Raw genomic sequence first — 20,149 nt, forward strand, 5'->3', positions numbered from 1 at the left:
TCGTAAATGCAATTAAAAATATACCAGAAATGAAAATATACTAAACAATAAACAATAAAATATACCAGTGAAATGTACCAACAGAATAAAATCTCACTCTAGAAATGTTTTCCTACATTATTGCCTATAATTTAGCAGAGAGGCAGACAAAAAGTTCTGTATATTGTACAAAGATGACCTCTTGTGTTGTATTCCTAGGTGTCAGTATGCACAGTTCCTCTGCACCGCCTTCAACCCCAGCTTCTGTTAACGGTATGCATAGACAGTAGATTTCCATGTTTTGTACACAGCATAATGTCAAAATGCATGAAACATCCGACTGCTCTCCACCATCTCTCATTTTGTAACGTTTCTAATCCTCCTCTCCAATCTGTTGAACCATATGCTGACTGTGGCACAGCCAAGTACGGATATACAAACCAAAAAAAATCAGTGTTCTAAATCACAGTTATATAATGCAGAATTGAGTCTCTGTCCTCCTCTGTGCTGCCTGCCTGTAGAACTGGCTCCTGTCCCACCATTTAATAGCTTCATGCTTGGCACTGAACTCATGACCTTCCCTTTCATCCTAGCTTAACACGTCTTTTCAGGCCCATTAACCAACAGTGCTAAAGTAGGGGCCCCTCAGCAGCACCGTATGCCTGCCTGGGCTGATTAGTAGTTTCGGTGCAGATATACTAATGTTCTCAGAGTGTCTGTACATACCCTGTGAGATTATTTTCCAAAATGACCCCATGACATGTGTCAGAAACAACAAAGCACCATGTATCTACAGTGTATTCCAGTAAGTAAAAACAAATATCATGTGTCCTTGTGCTGCACAGACTCACTCAAGAAAAAGCTCAGTGCCTTACCATCTCCAGAGAGAGAAATCACAACTGTAAACCTGAAGAAAGATGTGAAATATGGCCTGGGTAAGAGTGTATATATGCATTTTCCTGAAATAACAGCTCAATTTCACACTGCCTCTGCTGCCACTTCTCAGCTGTCAGAGTTGACAGGTATTATAAATTGCATTTAAGGCGTTTGTGTTCCCCTGATGTTTTGTGTTTCAGTGAGCGTATATATATATATTTATGCATTTATATCTGCTTGTGCATGCGTGTGTTCTCTAGGGTTCCAGGTCGTAGGAGGGGAGAACTCTGGTCGTATGGACCTTGGCACCATCATTAGCTCCATCACTCCTGGGGGTCCTGCTGATGTCAACGGCTGCCTGAAACCTGGTAGACCAGTCTTTTGCTACACTCTTTCCTCCTATATGGCTGGATTATGATATTTTTATTGTCTGCTGTGATAATGGTTAGCAGTTCTCTGTCTTGCCACAACTGGTCGTCTTACATGTGTTTAACAGTTGTAATGTCGATGCAGGTGACCGGCTGATCTCAGTGAATGACGTGAACCTGCAAGGGCTCTCACATGCCACCACGATAGATATCCTCCAAAATGCTCCTGATGATGTTACTCTGGTGGTGTCACAACCCAAGGAGAGGCTCTACAAAGGTAAAAGCATCGATATGATTGTACTTTCTTTTATTTCTAGACTTGTGGACTAAGATCACTGTTCTTCTTCCTTGTTTTGATAGAATCTTCTTCAGGTTATGTTCCCTACCAAGTCAAGTCTGTATTGAAGGCACTCGACTCTGGCCAGAGACGAGAACCAGACTTTGATACCTCTTCAGAGGAGCAGGCGGGAACAGGAAGCCCCAGCCCTCCTCTCCAGAGTGGTGGCACACCGTCATCCACCTCGTCCCCAGTCCATCAGCACACCAGCCTCAGTTCTCAGGACTCCAGGACAAGCGGTGTTGCTAAAATCAGCCAACCCCCTGCTAATGGAGTTCTGCAGTGCCTAGAAAGAGCCAAAGCTGCTGCCACAGCTGCACCCATTGCCCAGCATCATAGACCAGAACCTAACGTGGGTGTGGATCCTACGCCGCCGGCTCTGCCACCCAAAACTAGGAAAGCTAAATTGTTGGAAGCTCCCAAAGTTTCCGAGCATTCTGACTGGGGGGATTCGGACATGGATGAGGAGACTTATTCCAGTAGTCAAGAGAAACTCAAAGTCAAAAAGGTGCAGCCTTTGTGTTTATGAATTAATTGTAATAAATTGAAACTTAGCTTTAATCAGTCATCCTACTTAGTAGTTGTGTACTCAGGAGATCTATCAATCAAAACTTGCAAAAGGTTTTTTTTTTAATCCAGGTGTAACAAAGATAAACTTTTATATATTACAGGATAAGAATGGTCCTTCCAGAAAACAAGCATTACACATTACCTTTCAGATGCTTGGCACAACTAACTGCCTGTTGTATATAACCTTTGCCTGTCATTGCATTTACAATGTCAATGCAATGCATTTTGTTGCCTATACACTGCATGGCCTTCCTTGAATGTAATATGCGCTCATTTTCTTCTCCACACTGCCGACTCCAGCTTCCTCACCTTCATCCCGTTTTTCTTTCTGCATGTTCCAGCTTGTGATAATTCAACTTAATACCCTGTTCTCTGTTTGCAGGAATACATCATGGAAAATTTAAATGGTAATGCCCCAGGGGTCAATAGTCTCCGTCCAGGAGAACTATTTGACGTTGAGCTGTCCAAAAAAGACAGCAGCCTGGGCATAAGTGTCACGGTACTGTTCGGCAAGGTTTTCAGCCTCTCTTTGTTTTGGCCCCTTTCCCACTCATCTGGTCACTGTTGTCCGTTTGGGTTTATATGTTGCTTGGTTTGGTTTGCTTTCTAAACGCTGATTGTTGTCTGTTGTCTGGAAGCTCTTGTGGGAATATTGTCTACCTAATTCTTATTGCATGCTGTCTTGTTTTTTGTTTTGTTTTTTAATTATTAAGGATTTTTTGTAATATATCCACACAAGATCTTTAGTACCTTCACAGTTTTAACAGGACTAGTTAGTGAACTTTTCTTATGGTTTCCTGCCTGTTTGCTGATGACTGGCTGGAGTGCCACTAATATACTTTCTCTCACGGATTTTGAACCCCTTATTGATTAACATGGATTCATTTACTCCACAATAACAAATCACTTGGCCGTGTGTGGTCAGACCAGGGTTGCTGGCAAATGTGTTTAGAATAACGACTGCTTGAGTGTTGTGTCATATTAGTAATAGGAAAACTGAAATAACCATGAAATTCATCTTAACAATAAACCCACAATCGAGACCATCATAGTGACATGAGTACTGAATAGAAATTCACATCATCACTGATAATCTAGATTTAACCACAGTGGAGATTTTGTTCATTTTCAACTAATTCATAATTGTGATATGATAAATGCTTTGTCTACATTATTTAAAAATTCAGCCAAAGATGAATTTAGATTTAAAGGACATTATTGGCATACAATGATATTGGCTGTCAAAGGGTGAGGTGAAAGGGTATTAGCATTATGGTTCACTCCATCTGAGGCTGTGCTTTGCAGATAATAACTTTTTTAATAATGTCATAATTATGTGTAATGTACTAAGATTATATTTCTGAACCCTAGGTAAAGACAAAGTATTTATCATTCATTAATTATACTGAAAAAAGAAAAAAACATTCACACCCACCATCAACCCCCATTCAAAATACATAATGAGCTATTTCTCTCTGACTGGTTAGACTAAGAGGTGTGTTCGTTTCTTAGGGGGGAGTGAACACAACTGTTCGACATGGAGGCATCTACGTCAAGGCCATCATACCAAAAGGAGCTGCTGAGCTCGATGGACGGATACACAAAGGTACCGGCCCAAACAGTGATGTTATAAGTCATTGCATGAAAGACTTCATTTTTAACTGCATCAGAACTACTGGAACAAACGTGAGTACATCTCCATCTGTTTTGACTCTTTTTATGTCGTAACTGCTCTGTCTGTCCTCTGCTTAGGTGATCGCGTGGTGGCCGTCAATGGTAAAAGTCTGGAGGGAGCCACTCATCAGCAGGCAGTGGAGGCTCTCAGAGACACTGGGCAGGTGTGGTGACATTTACCACGAGCGCCCTGCTGACAAGCTGTTTAGTTGCTACCCGGGTGCCCACTAAAGTCAATTTATTTGCTCCCTCAGACAGTGCACTTGTTGCTGGAGAAGGGTCATCTGCCTGCAGACAGCGTCCATGCTCCCCTCACACCTCAGTGCACTCCACCATGTGCCGCCAGCAACCGAGACCAGACCAAGGGCAAAGAGCAGCCACTTGAGGTCAAAGAAAAACTGGAGTACAGCTTTGTTACACCAGGTGAGGCCACAACATGCCTCACAACTAAGGATTCTCAAGCAGTTTGATAATACGTTTTTATTTTGTCGTAACTGCTCATTGATGGGCAGCCATAGCATCTACATGTGAACCTGCTGCTTCTTCCTCACTTCCAAGTTATGATAAAAAGAATATCTATGATTAACTGTGAACTACAGTAGGTTTCATCTTGGTGAAGATGTGGTGTGTTATGGCAGTCTTTTTCCTGAATTTGTGTTTTAGTGTTAGTCACAGACAGTGTTTCCTTGCTGAGTAGTGGGAATTAGATACTAATAAGAATGTGGTTTTGGAAGATGAAGTCGGACAGCCGAAGCCTGATTAACTTCAGACAGGGGGTGCAATTACAGACACCTATAATGCTTTCAATGTGCACACGGGTCTGTCTGGGTTTTTTTTTTTTTCAGATTACCAGACTATGGTTATATGCTGAGCAAAGCATTTGCATGGTACAATAACTTAATTTCCTCAGTCACCCAAGTGCTTTTTTAGATAATTGAGTTTGTGTCTGGAAGGATTTGTGAAGCCTACAGGAAACATCTTGTTAATGACTTCTTAGTAAAGTAAGAGAAAGAAAAGTTTGTGAATCTGTTTTAAAGGCAACTTCAGAAGATGATATACTGATGATTTTTTTTATTCTGATGTCACAATCTATCTTGAGCTCAAACAGGTGCTGGTCTGCCCCCTATGGAGCAGCCCTTGTGGGTAGTTACATATGACTGCACTATTTGTAATCCACCATGTACTTGTATTTCATCTGAAATTACTTTGTCCCTCCCACTATTTGTTAATCCATCCACTATCTCTAATCTCTCATTCTAAGCAGGATCAGGGAAAGTTAAGCCTATCCCAGCATATATTGGCTTAGAGACTGAGTATACGCTGGACAGGTTACCAGTTTATCACACAACTAACACATCTAGCATAAAGAGTGTCCAGTTCACTGTACCTGCATGTCTATTTCCCCACAGATAATGTGTTTGAGGTGTGCCTGTTGAAGAACACATCAGGGCTGGGTTTCAGTTTTAGTCGAGAGGAGAGCATCCCAGACGAGCCCCACGGCTCCAGCATGGTGCGGGTTAAAAAGCTCTTTCCTGGCCAACCGGCTGCAGAGAGCGGTCGCATCAAAGTGGGCGACGTCATCATGCGGGTCAATCAAACCTCCCTCAAAGGACTCTCGCAACATGTAAGTGGGATATCTCTCCCTGCTGCGCTCACAGCTAGAAATCAAGTTGGAATAGAACATTGTTTGAAAGCATAAGTTATTTTGAAGTGTGTGTTCTCCTGTTCCTTCACATAGGAGGTGATATCAGCCTTGCGAGGAACAGGACAGGAGGTGACTTTGCTCCTCTGTAGACCTGAACATGGGGTTCTTCCTGAAATGGACAATTCAGCTTTGGTGAGTCAGTAAATATTTTTACATTTTTCGTCCCTAACTGCTGTGTGGACAAGTACCAGTAATTGTTGGAAACTTACTTTTAACATATTTCCTCCCAGACACCCATGCCATCACCCCGAAAGGAGCCACTGACCCAGGCAGAGTCCAGCCTGAACTTCGGCAGAACAACCTCTCCTCTGGATACACAAAGCAAGAGGAGTCAGTTCATGGTGGAGGAGGCCCTAGATAGGCTGCGTTTCAAAACCCCCGGCCGACACAACAGCTACAGTGACAGCACTGATGGGGATGAGGAGGTGGAAGAAGCCTTCAGCCCGAGCGCTGTGGAGCACAGCAGGAAAACTTGGGACCAGAGTGTGTACCACACCCCCAGCAGCAATCTGGGACTGGGACGCTACGACAGCACTGGTCAGCTGGACGAAACCATCCACTCAGCCTTCTACTCCCCAAACCTGTCAATGACGCGGTCGGACCTTAGCAAGAGGTACCTGATCAGTGATAATGTAACACCCCATTTACACTGGTATTAAATGAAATCTGTTCATCCCATATGAATAATAAATCTGATCTTGTCTTTGCATTTACACCTGGTACTTTTATTGCATTTTTGTTATCTTCATTACTGTGTGTCATTCATTTTCCACTGGTATTTCTTTAATTTTCTTGCAGTTCTGTTGAGTAACGCATCTTTTGGTACTTTTGTGGCACAGAACAGATGTATAAGGGAACTAGACAGAAGAACGTGTTTCTTTCAGCCTTTTTGCTTGCTCACGCTCTAAATTTAAACCACATATATTTCATGTTAGCTAAAAACAACTATCTATACCACTGTTATGTTGTGAACTGATGCCAGCGCATTGTACAGATTGACACGTTCCTAAGATCCAAACACAATGTGAACCAGACTACCCGCAGATGTGGTCAGGCAGATCCAAACACATTCTGATCATGATGCATTTACAAAACTTTGCATTTACATGTATCTTCCTAATCTGGTAAACATGTCTAGATACAGATTACATTTTAATATCGGGTATTAATGGGGTCTAATAGCCATATCATCTGCATTCATTAGATTTTCTGATATCTCATATAATTTAGTCCTTGTTGTTTGGACAGGTGTCCTTCATCCCCCATGACAGCTGATCTGGAGGCCCTCCCCCCCACTGCTCCAAGCCCAGATCCCCTGCCTCCTCCACTGCCTCTGCCCTTAAACCTCACCTTGTCTGGCAATGGACATGACATGGAGGAATTGGTCCCGGTAAGAACTGAGGAAGAGAAGCGTTCAAGATGGAAAGTTAGTGATCTAAAAATTTCCAAGAAGTCTGACTCATAAACTGTAATATGGATCTGATTTTTTAAATATCTTATTAAGCTCAAGAGTAACTCCTGTAACTGTGACTCATGTCTGCTTTTAGGAAGTTGAGCTCAAGGTCTCCTTGGTGAAGTCAGAAAAAGGCAGCCTGGGCTTCACCCTCACCAAAGGTAATGATCACGGATGCTACATCCATGACATCGTCCAGGATCCAGCCAAAGGAGACGGACGGCTCAGGCCCGGGGACCGAATGATTATGGTACGGATCCATCACAAATCCCATGCTGTGTTGTTGGTGCATTAGTACCACTAAGAGAGTAATTGTTTCAAATTTATTCTCAAAAGTGGTTTTCATTTAAAGAACTAGTTCAACGTTTGGGAACTGTGTGTATTCACTTTCTTGCAAGGGGTTAGATGAGAAGATCAATGCCACTTTCATGCCTGTTCATGAACTGTGGCGCTAAAGCCAGGAGCTGATTAGCTAAGCTTCCTTAAAGACTGGAAGCAGTGGGAAACAGTTAATCTGGCTCTGCCCGCCTGTTTTTACTTTGGACAGCTTCTTATTTACTACACAGTATAAGTGAGAGTGGTATCGACCTTCTCATATAACTCTCAGCAAGAAAGGAAGTAAGCGTGTTTCCCAAATTGTGTGACTATTCCTTTCCATAATGTATGAATCTTTCATTTTCCATCTCCAGGTAAACAACACAGATGTGAGCAATATGGGCCACACCGAGGTGGTAAATCTTGTGCGTGCAGCCCCCTGTGTGGTTGACTTGGTGGTAGGGAGGGTCTTGGAGGCTCCCAAGCCCCCCATAGAAGCCCACCTGCTGCCTGACATTTGTTTTAAGGGCAGCCAAGAACCACTGGGTAAGAAACAGTCACTCATTAACAAGATAAAAGTCTCATTTGAAATTCAGGCACCGTACATTGTCTGTTCAAGGGCTATGCAAGCTTTCCCAGATGTTGCATCAAAAATCATTTGTTCAAGTCAAGCCTAAATTGTTTTACTCCATGCTGTATCACCAGGTTTGGTACTGGACGGTGGCAGTGACAGCGTATACGGTGTCTTGTTTGTGAAAGACATCCTGCCAGGTTCGATGGCCTTTGAGGAAGGCAGCCTGAGACCACTTGATCTAGTTCACTACATCTGCGGTGCCCCCACCCAGGACCTGACTCTCAGTGAGAGCACCAGACTGTTGGAGCTCTCCCTCGACAACCTCTCCCTCAAGGCCACGAGGTAGTCTTACAAATAATCTGTTTTCGCGCTAAGTCATTGTTGCTTTTCCAGATGCCGTTAGAGAATGTTGTTTTTAGCTCGTGATGTTATACATGCCATCATTTTAATAACTTTATTTTTCTATTTTCTGTGGCTAAAAGGGATGGAAAGCCTGTCTCCCCCGGGCAGAAAACTGTCTCTTTTCTTAACGCCAACATCAACACCAAGGTGTCATCCAGCATGAATGGTATGTTTCACCTCTTATATACTGTATGTCTCATATGGAAATGTCATCGTCTATTACTTTGCACATAATTGCAATATTGTTTTCTGTTTAAGGGTTTCTTAAAGGAGAAGATCCAAGAGATGCAGAGTGTCTTGCAGCACTTTGTCCTTTAGAGGTAAGTTAAGACGTGCATTTTTATTTTCTCGCTTTATATATTGTTGATGAGCTTAATTAAAACTTGTTTAAAGGCAAATGGTTACAGCAATTTGATGTATTGTTGAGATGAATACATGAAGAAATATTCTCATCAGAATAATATTTTGGTAGTTATTATCAAAGCGCGACTGCTTACGTCTGATAGCATTCTTTCACTAGCTACGTCACCACCAAACAGTTCTCCCCTTGAATCCTGAATTAAAGGTGATTTCTCGTTTGTTTGGTGAATATGCAGGAGGAGATCATTAAGCTGCATCTGGAGAAGCCGCACTCTGGAGGTCTGGGTTTCTCTGTGATTGGAGGGGAGAGGGGGATCTTTGTCAAGTCCGTCACATCAGGAGGGGTAGCAGAGTCCTCAGGCAAACTGCAAGTGGGAGACAGGCTGCTAAAAGTGAGTGATGTCTGACAATTGCTGCTCAGAATTTAAGGTCATATTAATTAATGTAGTTTTTAACTGCTGACCTCTGCCCACAATATGACATATGACAAAACAATTCACAACCTTCTCTTTTTAATCATTTTAATTATGACTTTATCTTTTTCTTGCAGGTGAATGAAGAGCTAATGACAGGTGTGTCCCACACCAAAGCTGTCACCACCATCCGGAAAGCTAAAGGCCTGGTGCAGCTAATAGTGTCCAGACCGCCAGACCAGAACCCAAACACATACCTGGCCTACTTGCCCATCAACTCTGACAAGTGCAATGGAAACACAGGTACAATCAGAGACCCAAAACATTTCTATGCGTTCTGGCATTTGTATTAGTTTTGCAACAATGTGACTTTTTTTTTTTTTTGCAAACAACCCGCTCTCCTTCCTGTTGCCGACAGACCTGAGTGAGGACAGCAGAGTGAAGAGTAAGCTGCGTACTCTCCACGATGAGCTGAAATCTGGTAGTTTCCCTCCAATACCACCAATAGGTAATAACACACAGGCTAGAAAATGTATGGAAAAATCACATTAGAGCAATGTTGAACATTGTGTAATTTTATTAACAATATTAATTAATTGGTAAATCAAATAATACAGTTGTGAATTTGACAAACTGGACCCCCCATGTTTTACAGACTATGAAGATGGTCCACTAGAGAAGAAAAGAGAGATGGAGCACAGCGCAGAGCTTTCAGAGGACACAGACTGTGATGGCTCATCTTTACCTGAAGACTCCCCAGAGGTACAAATCAAGCCCAACACCACACTTAGTGAACTTTGAAACTACCTGCAGCTCATATCTGTTTTTTTCCCTTGTTTTTTTGATGACTGTTCCATAATAGAGTTCCCGGAAAGTGAAATGGCAAGAGGAAAGTGTTGATGATCCGAGGAATGAAAAGTAAGATTAGCATTTTGGATCTACACCTGTCAAAATTGTGTACTGTCAATATATTCAATTCTCATTGTCAATGTTTTCAAATTAACAGCTATCTGCAAATGAGTGCCGGACAACCAGAGGAAGATGAAATCACGTGGGGAAGTGATGACCTGCCTATTGAAAACATAGACTCCAGATTGAGAGATGGTACAACTGACTTTCAACACTTCTCACTTTATACACAGTTCCTGAACTGTTTTTTAGCATTATAATTTTGTCATCATTTAATTATGTTTGCAATTGCTGTTTTGGCCCTCCATTCTGTCTTCCCCCAGACGGGCCAATCATCACGGAGGATGAGCTGACGTCTTTGCCCCTCGTCAAAGTGGTCCCTGATGGCCAGTACACAGGACCAAAGCTCAACACAGTGGTCAGCATGATGAGGGGCCTCCTGGAGCAGAAAGTCCCGCTGCAGGAGTTCGAAGTAAGAATCCACTTTGAGTTTCAATGCTGGTGAATTCTTTGAAATCCATGAGATTTTTATGAGCATCTGTTTTCCTTTCTGGCAGAATCTTCAGAATCTCCAGCCTCTGGATGACTGTTTAATAGGTCAGACGAAGGAGAACAAGAAGAAGAATCGTTACAAGAATATTGTTCCCTGTAAGAAAAGTCACTAATTTCTTGGTTGGTGTTTTGTACAGTGTATCCTAACAGGAAACTGGAGGGCTTTTTCAATAAATGTCACTTAATGCAAAGGTGGATACTTAAAATGTTGAACGTAATTTGAATTTTTTTTTTTTTGCATGCATCTCTTCTAGTTGACACAACCCGAGTCATGCTGGGCGAAGACGGGGGCTACATCAACGCCAACTTCATCAAAATGTCAGTGAAGGATGAGAACTATATGTACATCGCCTGTCAGGGTCCCTTACCCACCACTCTGGGTGACTTCTGGCAAATGGTCTGGGAGCAGAAGTCCAACGTGATCGCCATGATGACCCAGGAAGTAGAGGCGGGGAAAGTGAAATGTCAGCGGTACTGGCCAGACACACCCAGGACAGCAGAGATGGTGGACGACAGGTTACAGATCATGCTGATCAAAGACCAGCATCTCGACAACTTTGTCATCCGACTCATTGAGGTCAAAGATGTCCAGGTAGGCTTATATAGAGAGATTTAATTTTCTTTTGATAATTTAAACTTCAATAAGCACATTAACATAGGAGTTCCTCCCTCCTTAGACCAATGAAATCCAGCATGTAACTCATCTGAACTACACGGGATGGCCCGACCACGGAACGCCCTCGCAACCCGAGCACCTGCTCACATTTATATCCTACATGAGGCACGCTCATCGATCGGGGCCCATAATCACACACTGCAGCGCAGGCATTGGTCGATCAGGGACCCTCATCTGTGTAGACGTGGTGCTGGGTCTCATCAGTAAAGATGCGGATGTAAGTAGACGATCTTATGTCTTGTTTATAAGGAAGCTTCTTTTCTTATTTGCACTCTTCTCGTTCAGTATGATCACAATCTAATAAACGATGTTTTGCAGTTTGATATTTCAGACGTCGTAAGGAACATGAGACTTCAGAGACACGGAATGGTCCAAACAGAGGTGAGTTTTAACGTTCATGTTTAGGATGAAGTAGCTTAACTCTTAGCTGTATTGATTCGACATCTCTTTGGTTCACTTTTTTTTCACACGTTGTCCCTTTGTTCTTACAGGACCAGTATATCTTCTGCTATCAAGTGATCCTCTATGTCCTCAGATGCCTTCAAGCAGAGGAAAACATCTCAGGATAGTAGAAACCACATATCGCCGTCATGTAGAGGCTGGATGACTGTTTCACAAGAGCAAAACAAAAATGGAGGAGAGTTGACACAGGCAGAAATTGCCAAATTACACTATATGTTTTTAAAATGCCTTAAAACATTCAGCTCTCAAGAGTACATCCTTTAAAGAAGTCTATATTTTTATGTTTGCTTTTTGAGTTCTCGCTCTTTGGCTGCTACTCTTTTTCAGTGCATTTATGGGAACTGCTGATTGTATTTCTTATTGTCACCAACAAGAGAACACTTATGTTTTTGTTTTTTTTTCCAGATTCTTGGATATTCTAAAATAACTCTGAAAGTGATGAATGACTTCGTATTTTATGTGGAACAAAATTGTACTTGTGTATTTTGAATCCTGTTTTGATGCTGGAACATGCCTTGACAGAATACTATGTCAGTATTTGCTTTGTAAATCTATTATACAGTAATTGCTCACTACCTGAGGGTAAATGATGAAATTAAAAGTGTACATATTCATCTCCTGAAAATTAAACTGGATACATTTAAAATGTTATGTCGAGGAAAGTTTCATTTGAAAAATATTAAATATTTTCCTGACTTTTACTTCACATTGCCTTTTGGCATACTTTTGAAATTGGCGAACTTTGTTATTGTGCGCATTCATGCTGTGTAAACAGTTGCCAACACATTCCAAACTTCATTTATATAAACATTAACCTAATACAGCTTTTCCAAGCTTGCTGACTAACAAAACCACTGAGGAAGAGAAGCTTGTGCACCTGTAGAACAGTTGATGACTTGAAAATGACTTTGTATACACTACATAGGTTACTATACAGTATTGCAATAACAAAGCTTATAATGTTGAATCTGTGCTGAGGCTGTCAGTGAGTGTTAATTTATCATTTTTGGCTTTGTAGTTTGGGTGATTTTCTGCATTATACTGGTGTTAATTTTTCAACCCATAGTAACGCTGCAGAAAAGCAAACAACGGCCTCATAATTGACCATAAAATTAAATGAACAATACAAAGACCGATCATTGTAGAATTCATATTTTCATTTTTTGCCTGAATGTTGAAATGGAATACATATTGTGCAGGTGCTCATGTTACTGTCTTTTCCTTGTATGGACTCCTTGAACATAATTGTCCTGAATGAACGCTCACCCGAGTTAACGGATGAACCAGTGTCATTTTCTACAGATACAGTGGCAGAAAGCAGCAGAAGTTGTCTTATACCACTTTCACCACCATGTGGTGCCAAAAATCACATCACTGTTAACTAATTCTGGAAATACTGCTTTGTGTCCCGAAAATCTTTCAGTTTAGTTTTTGGGCCTCAGCGGCTTTTCAGTTGCCCCTTTAAACAAAATAAAGCTCTTATTGCTCAATGTGTTAGACAGCCATTTTTCTCTCTTTGCACGTCTGGTTTATTGATGGAGTCAATGAAGTGCAAATCCTGCAGAATGCACCATCAAAGAAAAACAGACTGAAAACATATATATCATATTTTGTTTCCAAACATTCTACTATGTTAAAAAATATCTGAGAATGTTATTTAAGAATAAAACTTTGAAAGAGGCGTTTTAGATTGGTTTAGCAAGGAAACCTACTAACTTTAACGTTGTCACTTCACTCTCCCCGTTTAACTACATTAGTGCGACTGATAATCATCTATAAAAAGGTAAATGACTTAAAAGTTGACACGAAATACTTCAATACAAACGGTAAATTTGCCAAACGCACTGACTTGTTATGAACAACCTAGCTAGCATGCTAACGCTAGCCTGCTTCTCGCTTCGCAACACGAGCCCTGGGTCAAATTTAACGTTGACCAAGGTGGTACGTAAGGAAAGTGGTCGCATAAACAATATTTTTACAATATGAAGCTTAGCTGCGTCGTTTAAATTCACAAGAACAGCTGCAAAATAATAACGCTTCTTTTACTGAGAGCGGAAGTGAGCTGACTGGGCCGGATGTGACGTTTAGATTTGCCTGCTAGCTGAATGGCAGCCTCCACACTGTCCACGCATGCAGTGTAAAATCTGCTGGTTTTCAGAAATTTCTCTAAACATACTGCCAGTTTTGTCGTAAACCATGTCCGGACGACAGAACAACAAATTGCCAAACAATTTGCCACAGCTGCAGAATCTTATTAAGAGAGATCCACAGTCATACGTAGATGAGGTAAGTGTTGTTAGCCAACATTGCTAAAGTTTTAGCTAGTAGACCTGCTGTTACCTGTTGGTTTAAGCATACGAAAACTGTCAGTGTGCTGCAGTAGTGAATCACGAGTGGTTGTTGTCGTGCTGTCAACAGTTTCTGCAGCAGTTTCGACACTACCAGTCCAATGTTCAGATCTTCAAACTGCAGCCTGACAAGCCGAACAAGGACCTGGCGGAGCTTGTCATGTTTCTTGCTCAGGTACTGTTTGTGTTTAAGCTTGTACCCACAGCTGAGACTGTGTGTATCACCAGTAATGCAGTACTCTCCCATAGTCGACACGTTGTCTATTCAATCTCCTATTGTCCTCTAGGTTGGCCACTGCTACCTGCAGCACCTGTCCACCTTTCCACAAGAGCTGTCTGAGTTATTACTGAGTTACCACACAGTCCTAGAGCCAGACCTAAGAATGGTGAGAACATCTGTCAGCACAGCAGCTTCTTTTGTCATCCATATCAAGTAACTGATCGTCATGAGTTTGCTGATATTTCTGCAGATGAGGTGTCTCTTATCACTGAAATGATTTTGTGTCTTCCTGGTCTTTGCCAGACCTTCTGCAAAGCTCTTATTCTTCTGAGGAATAAAGATCTGATCGACCCCTCTGGTCTCCTGGAGCTCTTCTTTGAGCTGCTGCGATGTCACGACAAGCTTCTCAGAAAGGTTAGAGCACTCAGCCCTCGAATATCTACGGTAGCATGTAGGCATCGGATAGTAGTTTCATTTTTTCCATGAAATTGTAGGATGCATTGATATTTCAGTAGATATTGCATATTAAAGGTGTTTTTAGTGTTTCCTTCCATACCTAAGTGGCAAGGAGAGGCAAACGCACTGGAAGTAGTTTTGGGGTAGAGGGTGAATTTGTGCAGTCTGTCTATAAAAACCTCACCAGACCAAGCTGATTGCTTTTCTGGTGTTGTATGTGTCCATTTATGTCCACATGTTGACTCTCTCATGTTGTGTGCTCTTTTGTTGTTTCCCTCTTCGCCTTCCAGAAGTCAACATTTGCTTTTTCTCTCTCCACAGACACTGTACACACATATTGTAACCGATATCAAAAACATCAATGCTAAGCACAAAAACAACAAGGTTAACACAGTAAGTACACACACACATGCGTCACACACAGGTTCGAATGGTGCTTAAAAAACAGCCACCACTCACTGTCTGTGTTTTACTGTTGTGTGTTTCAGACCTTACAGAACTTCATGTACACCATGCTGAGAGACAGCAATCCCATAGCAGCAAAGATCTCCTTAGATGTCATGGTTGAGCTTTACAAAAGGAATATATGGTGAGTTTTTTTGGTACACTGGATTTAATGATTCTGTAGAGCTCTCATTTTACAAGAAATTCAATGGGACTCATCTGTTTAAATAAAGATTTAATTAAAAAAAAGATAATAACATTCTTGTCTTTTTATTCATGTCTTAGGAATGATGCCAAGACCGTTAATGTCATTACAACAGCATGCTTCTCCAAGGTGACAAAGGTAAGTTTTTTTTACATTTGAAACAACGCTTTGTTTATTATACAGTATGAGTGACAGCCCTGTGCATTCTCACCTGCCTCTCTTCCTGTTCAGATCCTTGTTGCAGGTCTTAAATTCTTTCTGGGCAAAGATGATGACGAGAAAAATGAGAGTGATTCAGAATCAGAGGCAAGTTTGTGTCATGCATGTAAAACCCAGACAAATCTGTAGCTCTGTTGTGCTGGTTTTGTGAAAAATCAGTCTTATCTTTCAGACGGAGGGACCCTCAGTCCGGGACCTGAAGGTGAGATACTCGACTGGCAAGAAAACCACGAAAAACAAGAAGAAGCTGGAAAAGGCGATGAAAGTCCTGAAGGTAGCACCGCTGTGACCGCACTGCAGAAGCGTGACTCATACTGTTACATTTGTGTTTAAATGAATTCAGCTCATTGTTTCAACTCTTTGGGCAGAAACACAAGAAAAAGAGGAAAGCGGAAGTCTTCAATTTCTCCGCTATTCACCTTATTCATGATCCTCAAGGTAGGCTCACCTCTCGTCTCCACTGCAGAAAATAATTTGTCGTTTTGTGCTGCAGTGTACCGAAGTCTGAACTGTCAAATATCCCTTTTTACTCAGATTTCTCAGAGAAGCTCTTGAAGCAGTTGGAAGACTCTAAAGAGCGTTTCGAGGTGAAGATCATGATGATGGATCTCATATCCAGACTGGTTGGAATCCATGAGGTATTGATTCGTGTAATTATCTGCTCATTCTGAATTTGATGCAGCAACATGTTTCAAACAAGTTGGGACAGGAGCAGCAAAAAACTGGGAGAGTTTTGGAACGCTCCAAAAACACCTGTTTGGATCATTCCACAGGTAAACAGGTTGATTGGTAACAGGTGATAGTATCATGATTGGGTATGAAAGGGGCATCCTGGAGAGGCTCAGTAGTTCACAAGCGAGGATGGAGCGAGGTTCACCATTTTTTGAACACATGATTGCATAAAGGATGTTACTACATGGGCTCAGGAACACTTTGTAAAACTGTTGTAGGTAAACAAGTTTGTTTGCAGATGCTTCATTCTGTTCCAACCTTTTTTTAATCAGGGTTGTGTAATAAATACTGTTTTTTTTTCAGCTCTTCCTCTTCAATTTTTATCCCTTCATCCAGAGGTTTCTGCAGCCCCATCAAAGAGGTAAAAATAGCTCACAGTAAAAGAAAATGAAAGTCTGCTGATAAGACATGTTTTAAAAACTCTTGTCTTTCTAGAGGTAACAAAGATTCTCCTGTGTGCTGCTCAGGCTTCCCATAAGCTCGTCCCACCAGATGTACGTTAAGATCTGCACATTTATTATTTCATTACCGTGAACTTAACTCTGGGATTCCAGTGTAACAGTTCTCGTACATTCCCTCTTGTGCAGATCATCGACCCTGTAATCATGACCATCGCCAACAACTTTGTGACAGACAGAAACTCCGGGGAGGTCATGACTGTGGGGTGAGTAGCAGCCTGGTCCACTTCCTGGTTTCATCTAAAATGTGAAGAAAAAATGTTCAGAAATAAATATCCACACAGATCTTTCTACTGTGCTGTGTTATAGTGTATTTTACCCCTTTTTGTACTCAAGTATCAATGCCATCAAGGAAGTGACGGCCCGCTGCCCGCTCGCCATCACAGAAGACCTGCTTCAGGACCTGGCTCAGTACAAAACCCACAAAGACAAGAGTGAGTGGCTGCCTGTTTTTCTTTCTAACAGTTCTGCATGCACTAATTAGAGGACGAGTAGCATATGTATGCACTTATGTTCCCTCACAAAACAACACGCTTTTGCCTGTATTTGCCCTCAGATGTGATGATGTCTGCCAGAGGACTGATCCAGCTGTTCAGGAGTCTTAATCCACAGATGTTGCACAAGAAGGACAGGGTGAGCCAACTGAGCCAAAGCAACACTTATTAAAAACTGAAATCATCTCTTTGATAATAAATAATAGATATAGAGGTTCGATTATATGCAAATTATACAATTAAGAGTTTATAACCCCTGTGTGTGCTTTATAAACAGAGGAAACCTATAATACTGACAAAGCAGTACATTAGTATGTATATTGAAATGTAACTGTAATCCCTGCTACCTGTTGTCCAGGGGAGACCCACAGAGGCGTCAGCAGAGGCCAAGATCAAAGACTACGGAGAGCTTGAGGCGAAAGACTACATCCCCGGAGCTGAAGTCCTGGAGGTGGAGGAGGAGAACAAAGAGGGAGAGGAGGACGAAGGTAAACAGCTATTCATAGGATTGGATCCCTGAGCTGATCTGTAAAGCAGAATCACGCTGTGTGATCAATATTAGGCTAATACGTATATTTTTCATATTGCACAACAGATGGCTGGGAGAGTGCCAGCATTAGTGATGACGAAGAAGACGGGGAGTGGGTGGACGTTCACCACTCGTCTGATGAAGACACGGGAGAAGTGGTGAGAGTGAAACTGCACTGCCCATGAAGCTGCCGGTGGCTCGTTGCGTGTTGGTGTTAATGTTGGCGTTCCTGTGTTTTCGTAAGGCGGAGAAGCTTCAGAGTATGCCCGTCGAGGAGAGAAAAGCCAGAGCGGCGGCGGTCAGCGGCAGCAGGCTCCTCACTCAAGACGACTTCAAGAAGATCCGTCTGGCCCAGATGGCCAAGGAGGTCGACGCTGCACCGGGCAAGGGCCAGAAGAGGAAGACTGTGGACAGCGACGACGAGCGCGACAGCAGGTTAGAAAGCTGTTTGAGCCCAGAGCTTCATTTACAGAGAGGAAGTTTCCGACAGAATGTTTTTTGTGAAACTCTTTTTTTCCCACAAATCTTTCAGAGGGGAGCTGCTGACCTTGAGGAATATTGAGAAACTGCACAAGAAACCAAAAGCAGACAAGGAAACGCGCCTGGCAACAGCGATGGTAAAACCTCACGCTAACTGTGGGCTGATTAGTATGCCGGGTTTACAGATTAGTTTATTGTAATGCCGTTATCCTGATAAAACAAGCCTTGTTATGTGGGGATAACGTGATAATCAACTTGTTACGGTTAACAAGAGGTTTTCCTCATATTATGTATGTGAGTGCCGTGTCAGCCGTGTATAGATGGCTTCTGAATCAAGGTGGAAGGTCAAACACAGCAGAAGTTGCCCATGTAGGACACATCAAACCCATAGCGTACACATCACACAGCCTGTCTAGAGTCAGTGTCTTGCATCCCTGTAATTATTTGTAGCATTTTTGATTATTCAAATAGACATTGATTGATTTTCCGTCAAACATTTGTCTCGGCTCTAACGACGCGTTTGTCTTTCTAGGCGGGACGGACCGACCGGAAGGAGTTTGTGAAGAAGCGGACCAAGCTGAACCCACACGCCAGCACCAGCAACAAGGAGAAGAGGAGGACGAAGAACTTCATGATGATGAGACACAGTCAGAACGTCCGAACCAAAGGCAAACGCTCCTTCAGAGAGAAACAGGTGAGTCAGACCTGTCAGTCAGAAGGAGCTGCTGTATCTGACTCTTCATACGTTTGTTTGATTGAGTACGAAGGTGAAACGGTCTTCACATTTCAACTGAAAATATTTTGTGTTTCCTCTCCAGCTCGCTCTACGGGATGCACTCCTGAAAAAGAGGAAGCAGCACAAGTAGGACACCTGGACATCGTGCTGTGTTTGCCTCACGCCGTCACCAACCTGAACTCTGACTGTGTCTAATAATATTGTACATCCTTCAAGTAGCCTGTAAAACTCATTTTATTCGTGTGTTATTTTCAGCCGATGAACTGCACACATTTACACTCTTCTAAAATAAACCAACTTTGATAATTGTGTGAAGGTTTCTTTGTAAGTAAAGGTCTCAATGAAGACGATATTCCTACTAAGACATTCACATGAACACAGTTTCATTCCTTCAGCCGCCTTCTTGAAAAGCTCAGTGCTGCAATATTTGCCTCTTGATATCCGTCTTTTGTGATGTTTAAAATTGGCTTGTTTCTCCTTCCAAACAGAAATGTGGGCTTTTGTTTTTGCATGCGTCACTACCCCAGTCGTGCATACTGTTTGCTAGACAACACACAGAGCTGACTGCAAGAGATACACAGTCTGAATGGGCTGTATACATGTCCAAAGTATGCTCCTAAAACCAGAATAATACCAGCATATCCCATGTGTCTTAATCTGAAAATACCCCTTTTGGAATAAAGTGTAATTCAGAATATCCAATTGGAGCATCCTGTTTACGCGACTCATATTTGAAATAATAGTGGAATATTACTGTGCATGTAAGTATTAGCTAGTGTTTTGGTTGTTTATGTTGCAGCTATAGAAGCAGACTGATTCCTTCCAGCTATTTTAGAAAAGATTTAATTGGCCAATATAGTTACATAATTGTATGCACTGTCGTAACATTTCCTTACTTTGCACATTACTCTCATTTGGTGTTTAAGTTTGTCAGAAGAGACGGATGTCATTTGATTTTTTTTTTTTTTTTGCTTTGAATTGGGAAAATAATAACAATACATAACGTAGACGGGAGGCTTCCTAGACTCTTATTCACATTACTGCATGCTGTCTGTCTAAGTGTGTATATAAACATATACAAACACTTGTATATGTTAGACAGGAAGTGAGTCTTAAACCAGGTCATCTTTTAATAACACGGGGTATGTGTAGATTTGTACCAATGATGTTGTCCGGACTGAGGGAGGGCAGCAATACGCCACC

The 20,149-nt window shown here is 42.0% G+C and overlaps 2 protein-coding genes across 6 annotated transcripts in view; both read left to right on the forward strand.

Annotated features, from left to right (window-relative positions):
• ptpn13 (protein tyrosine phosphatase non-receptor type 13) overlaps positions 1 to 12,831 on the forward strand; it is a 46,443-nt gene extending 33,612 nt beyond the window's left edge. The window contains exons 20-49 of one of the 5 annotated variants that reach the window (XM_041959718.1): positions 199 to 252; positions 825 to 914; positions 1,116 to 1,223; positions 1,369 to 1,500; positions 1,584 to 2,068; positions 2,513 to 2,644; positions 3,643 to 3,736; positions 3,883 to 3,968; positions 4,059 to 4,227; positions 5,214 to 5,428; positions 5,543 to 5,641; positions 5,740 to 6,122; positions 6,758 to 6,935; positions 7,057 to 7,212; positions 7,652 to 7,823; positions 7,983 to 8,193; positions 8,334 to 8,419; positions 8,512 to 8,573; positions 8,850 to 9,005; positions 9,164 to 9,329; positions 9,445 to 9,534; positions 9,682 to 9,788; positions 9,889 to 9,944; positions 10,033 to 10,130; positions 10,259 to 10,407; positions 10,493 to 10,583; positions 10,742 to 11,079; positions 11,165 to 11,380; positions 11,482 to 11,544; positions 11,655 to 12,831. In XM_041959718.1, coding sequence (XP_041815652.1) covers positions 199 to 252; positions 825 to 914; positions 1,116 to 1,223; positions 1,369 to 1,500; positions 1,584 to 2,068; positions 2,513 to 2,644; positions 3,643 to 3,736; positions 3,883 to 3,968; positions 4,059 to 4,227; positions 5,214 to 5,428; positions 5,543 to 5,641; positions 5,740 to 6,122; positions 6,758 to 6,935; positions 7,057 to 7,212; positions 7,652 to 7,823; positions 7,983 to 8,193; positions 8,334 to 8,419; positions 8,512 to 8,573; positions 8,850 to 9,005; positions 9,164 to 9,329; positions 9,445 to 9,534; positions 9,682 to 9,788; positions 9,889 to 9,944; positions 10,033 to 10,130; positions 10,259 to 10,407; positions 10,493 to 10,583; positions 10,742 to 11,079; positions 11,165 to 11,380; positions 11,482 to 11,544; positions 11,655 to 11,732 — 4,520 coding nt within the window. In that variant the 3' untranslated portion in view covers positions 11,733 to 12,831. The remainder of the gene's footprint in view (positions 1 to 198; positions 253 to 824; positions 915 to 1,115; positions 1,224 to 1,368; positions 1,501 to 1,583; positions 2,069 to 2,512; positions 2,645 to 3,642; positions 3,737 to 3,882; positions 3,969 to 4,058; positions 4,228 to 5,213; positions 5,429 to 5,542; positions 5,642 to 5,739; positions 6,123 to 6,757; positions 6,936 to 7,056; positions 7,213 to 7,651; positions 7,824 to 7,982; positions 8,194 to 8,333; positions 8,420 to 8,511; positions 8,574 to 8,849; positions 9,006 to 9,163; positions 9,330 to 9,444; positions 9,535 to 9,681; positions 9,789 to 9,888; positions 9,945 to 10,032; positions 10,131 to 10,258; positions 10,408 to 10,492; positions 10,584 to 10,741; positions 11,080 to 11,164; positions 11,381 to 11,481; positions 11,545 to 11,654) is intronic. The other 4 variants (XM_041959720.1, XM_041959719.1, XM_041959722.1 and 1 more) reach the window with 4 other exon arrangements.
• Positions 12,832 to 13,730: 899 nt separating this feature from the next.
• On the forward strand, positions 13,731 to 19,463 carry sdad1 (SDA1 domain containing 1). The gene is made up of 22 exons (XM_041960226.1): positions 13,731 to 13,911; positions 14,044 to 14,148; positions 14,261 to 14,359; positions 14,497 to 14,607; positions 14,971 to 15,042; positions 15,138 to 15,238; positions 15,379 to 15,436; positions 15,530 to 15,604; positions 15,690 to 15,791; positions 15,886 to 15,955; positions 16,052 to 16,155; positions 16,553 to 16,610; positions 16,685 to 16,743; positions 16,837 to 16,913; positions 17,044 to 17,141; positions 17,264 to 17,340; positions 17,560 to 17,689; positions 17,797 to 17,888; positions 17,975 to 18,165; positions 18,263 to 18,347; positions 18,743 to 18,904; positions 19,029 to 19,463. The coding sequence occupies exons 1-22, from the start codon at positions 13,822 to 13,824 to the stop codon at positions 19,074 to 19,076; spliced, it is 2,064 nt and encodes a 687-aa protein (XP_041816160.1). The 5' UTR covers positions 13,731 to 13,821; the 3' UTR covers positions 19,077 to 19,463.
• Positions 19,464 to 20,149: the final 686 nt, after the last annotated feature.

This window comes from Chelmon rostratus, chromosome 19, assembly GCF_017976325.1.
Source record: "Chelmon rostratus isolate fCheRos1 chromosome 19, fCheRos1.pri, whole genome shotgun sequence".
In the NCBI taxonomy this organism is placed as follows: domain Eukaryota; kingdom Metazoa; phylum Chordata; class Actinopteri; order Chaetodontiformes; family Chaetodontidae; genus Chelmon; species Chelmon rostratus.

Excerpts from the sequence above, each read along its gene's own strand:
- sdad1 (XM_041960226.1), top strand. The coding sequence starts at position 13,822 with ATGTCCGGACGACAGAACAACAAATTGCCAAACAATTTGCCACAGCTG. Across the intron at positions 17,142-17,263 it reads CAAAACCCACAAAGACAAGA|ATGTGATGATGTCTGCCAGA; the intron begins GTGAGTGGCTGC and ends ATTTGCCCTCAG. Across the intron at positions 17,690-17,796 it reads AGAGGGAGAGGAGGACGAAG|ATGGCTGGGAGAGTGCCAGC; the intron begins GTAAACAGCTAT and ends ATTGCACAACAG.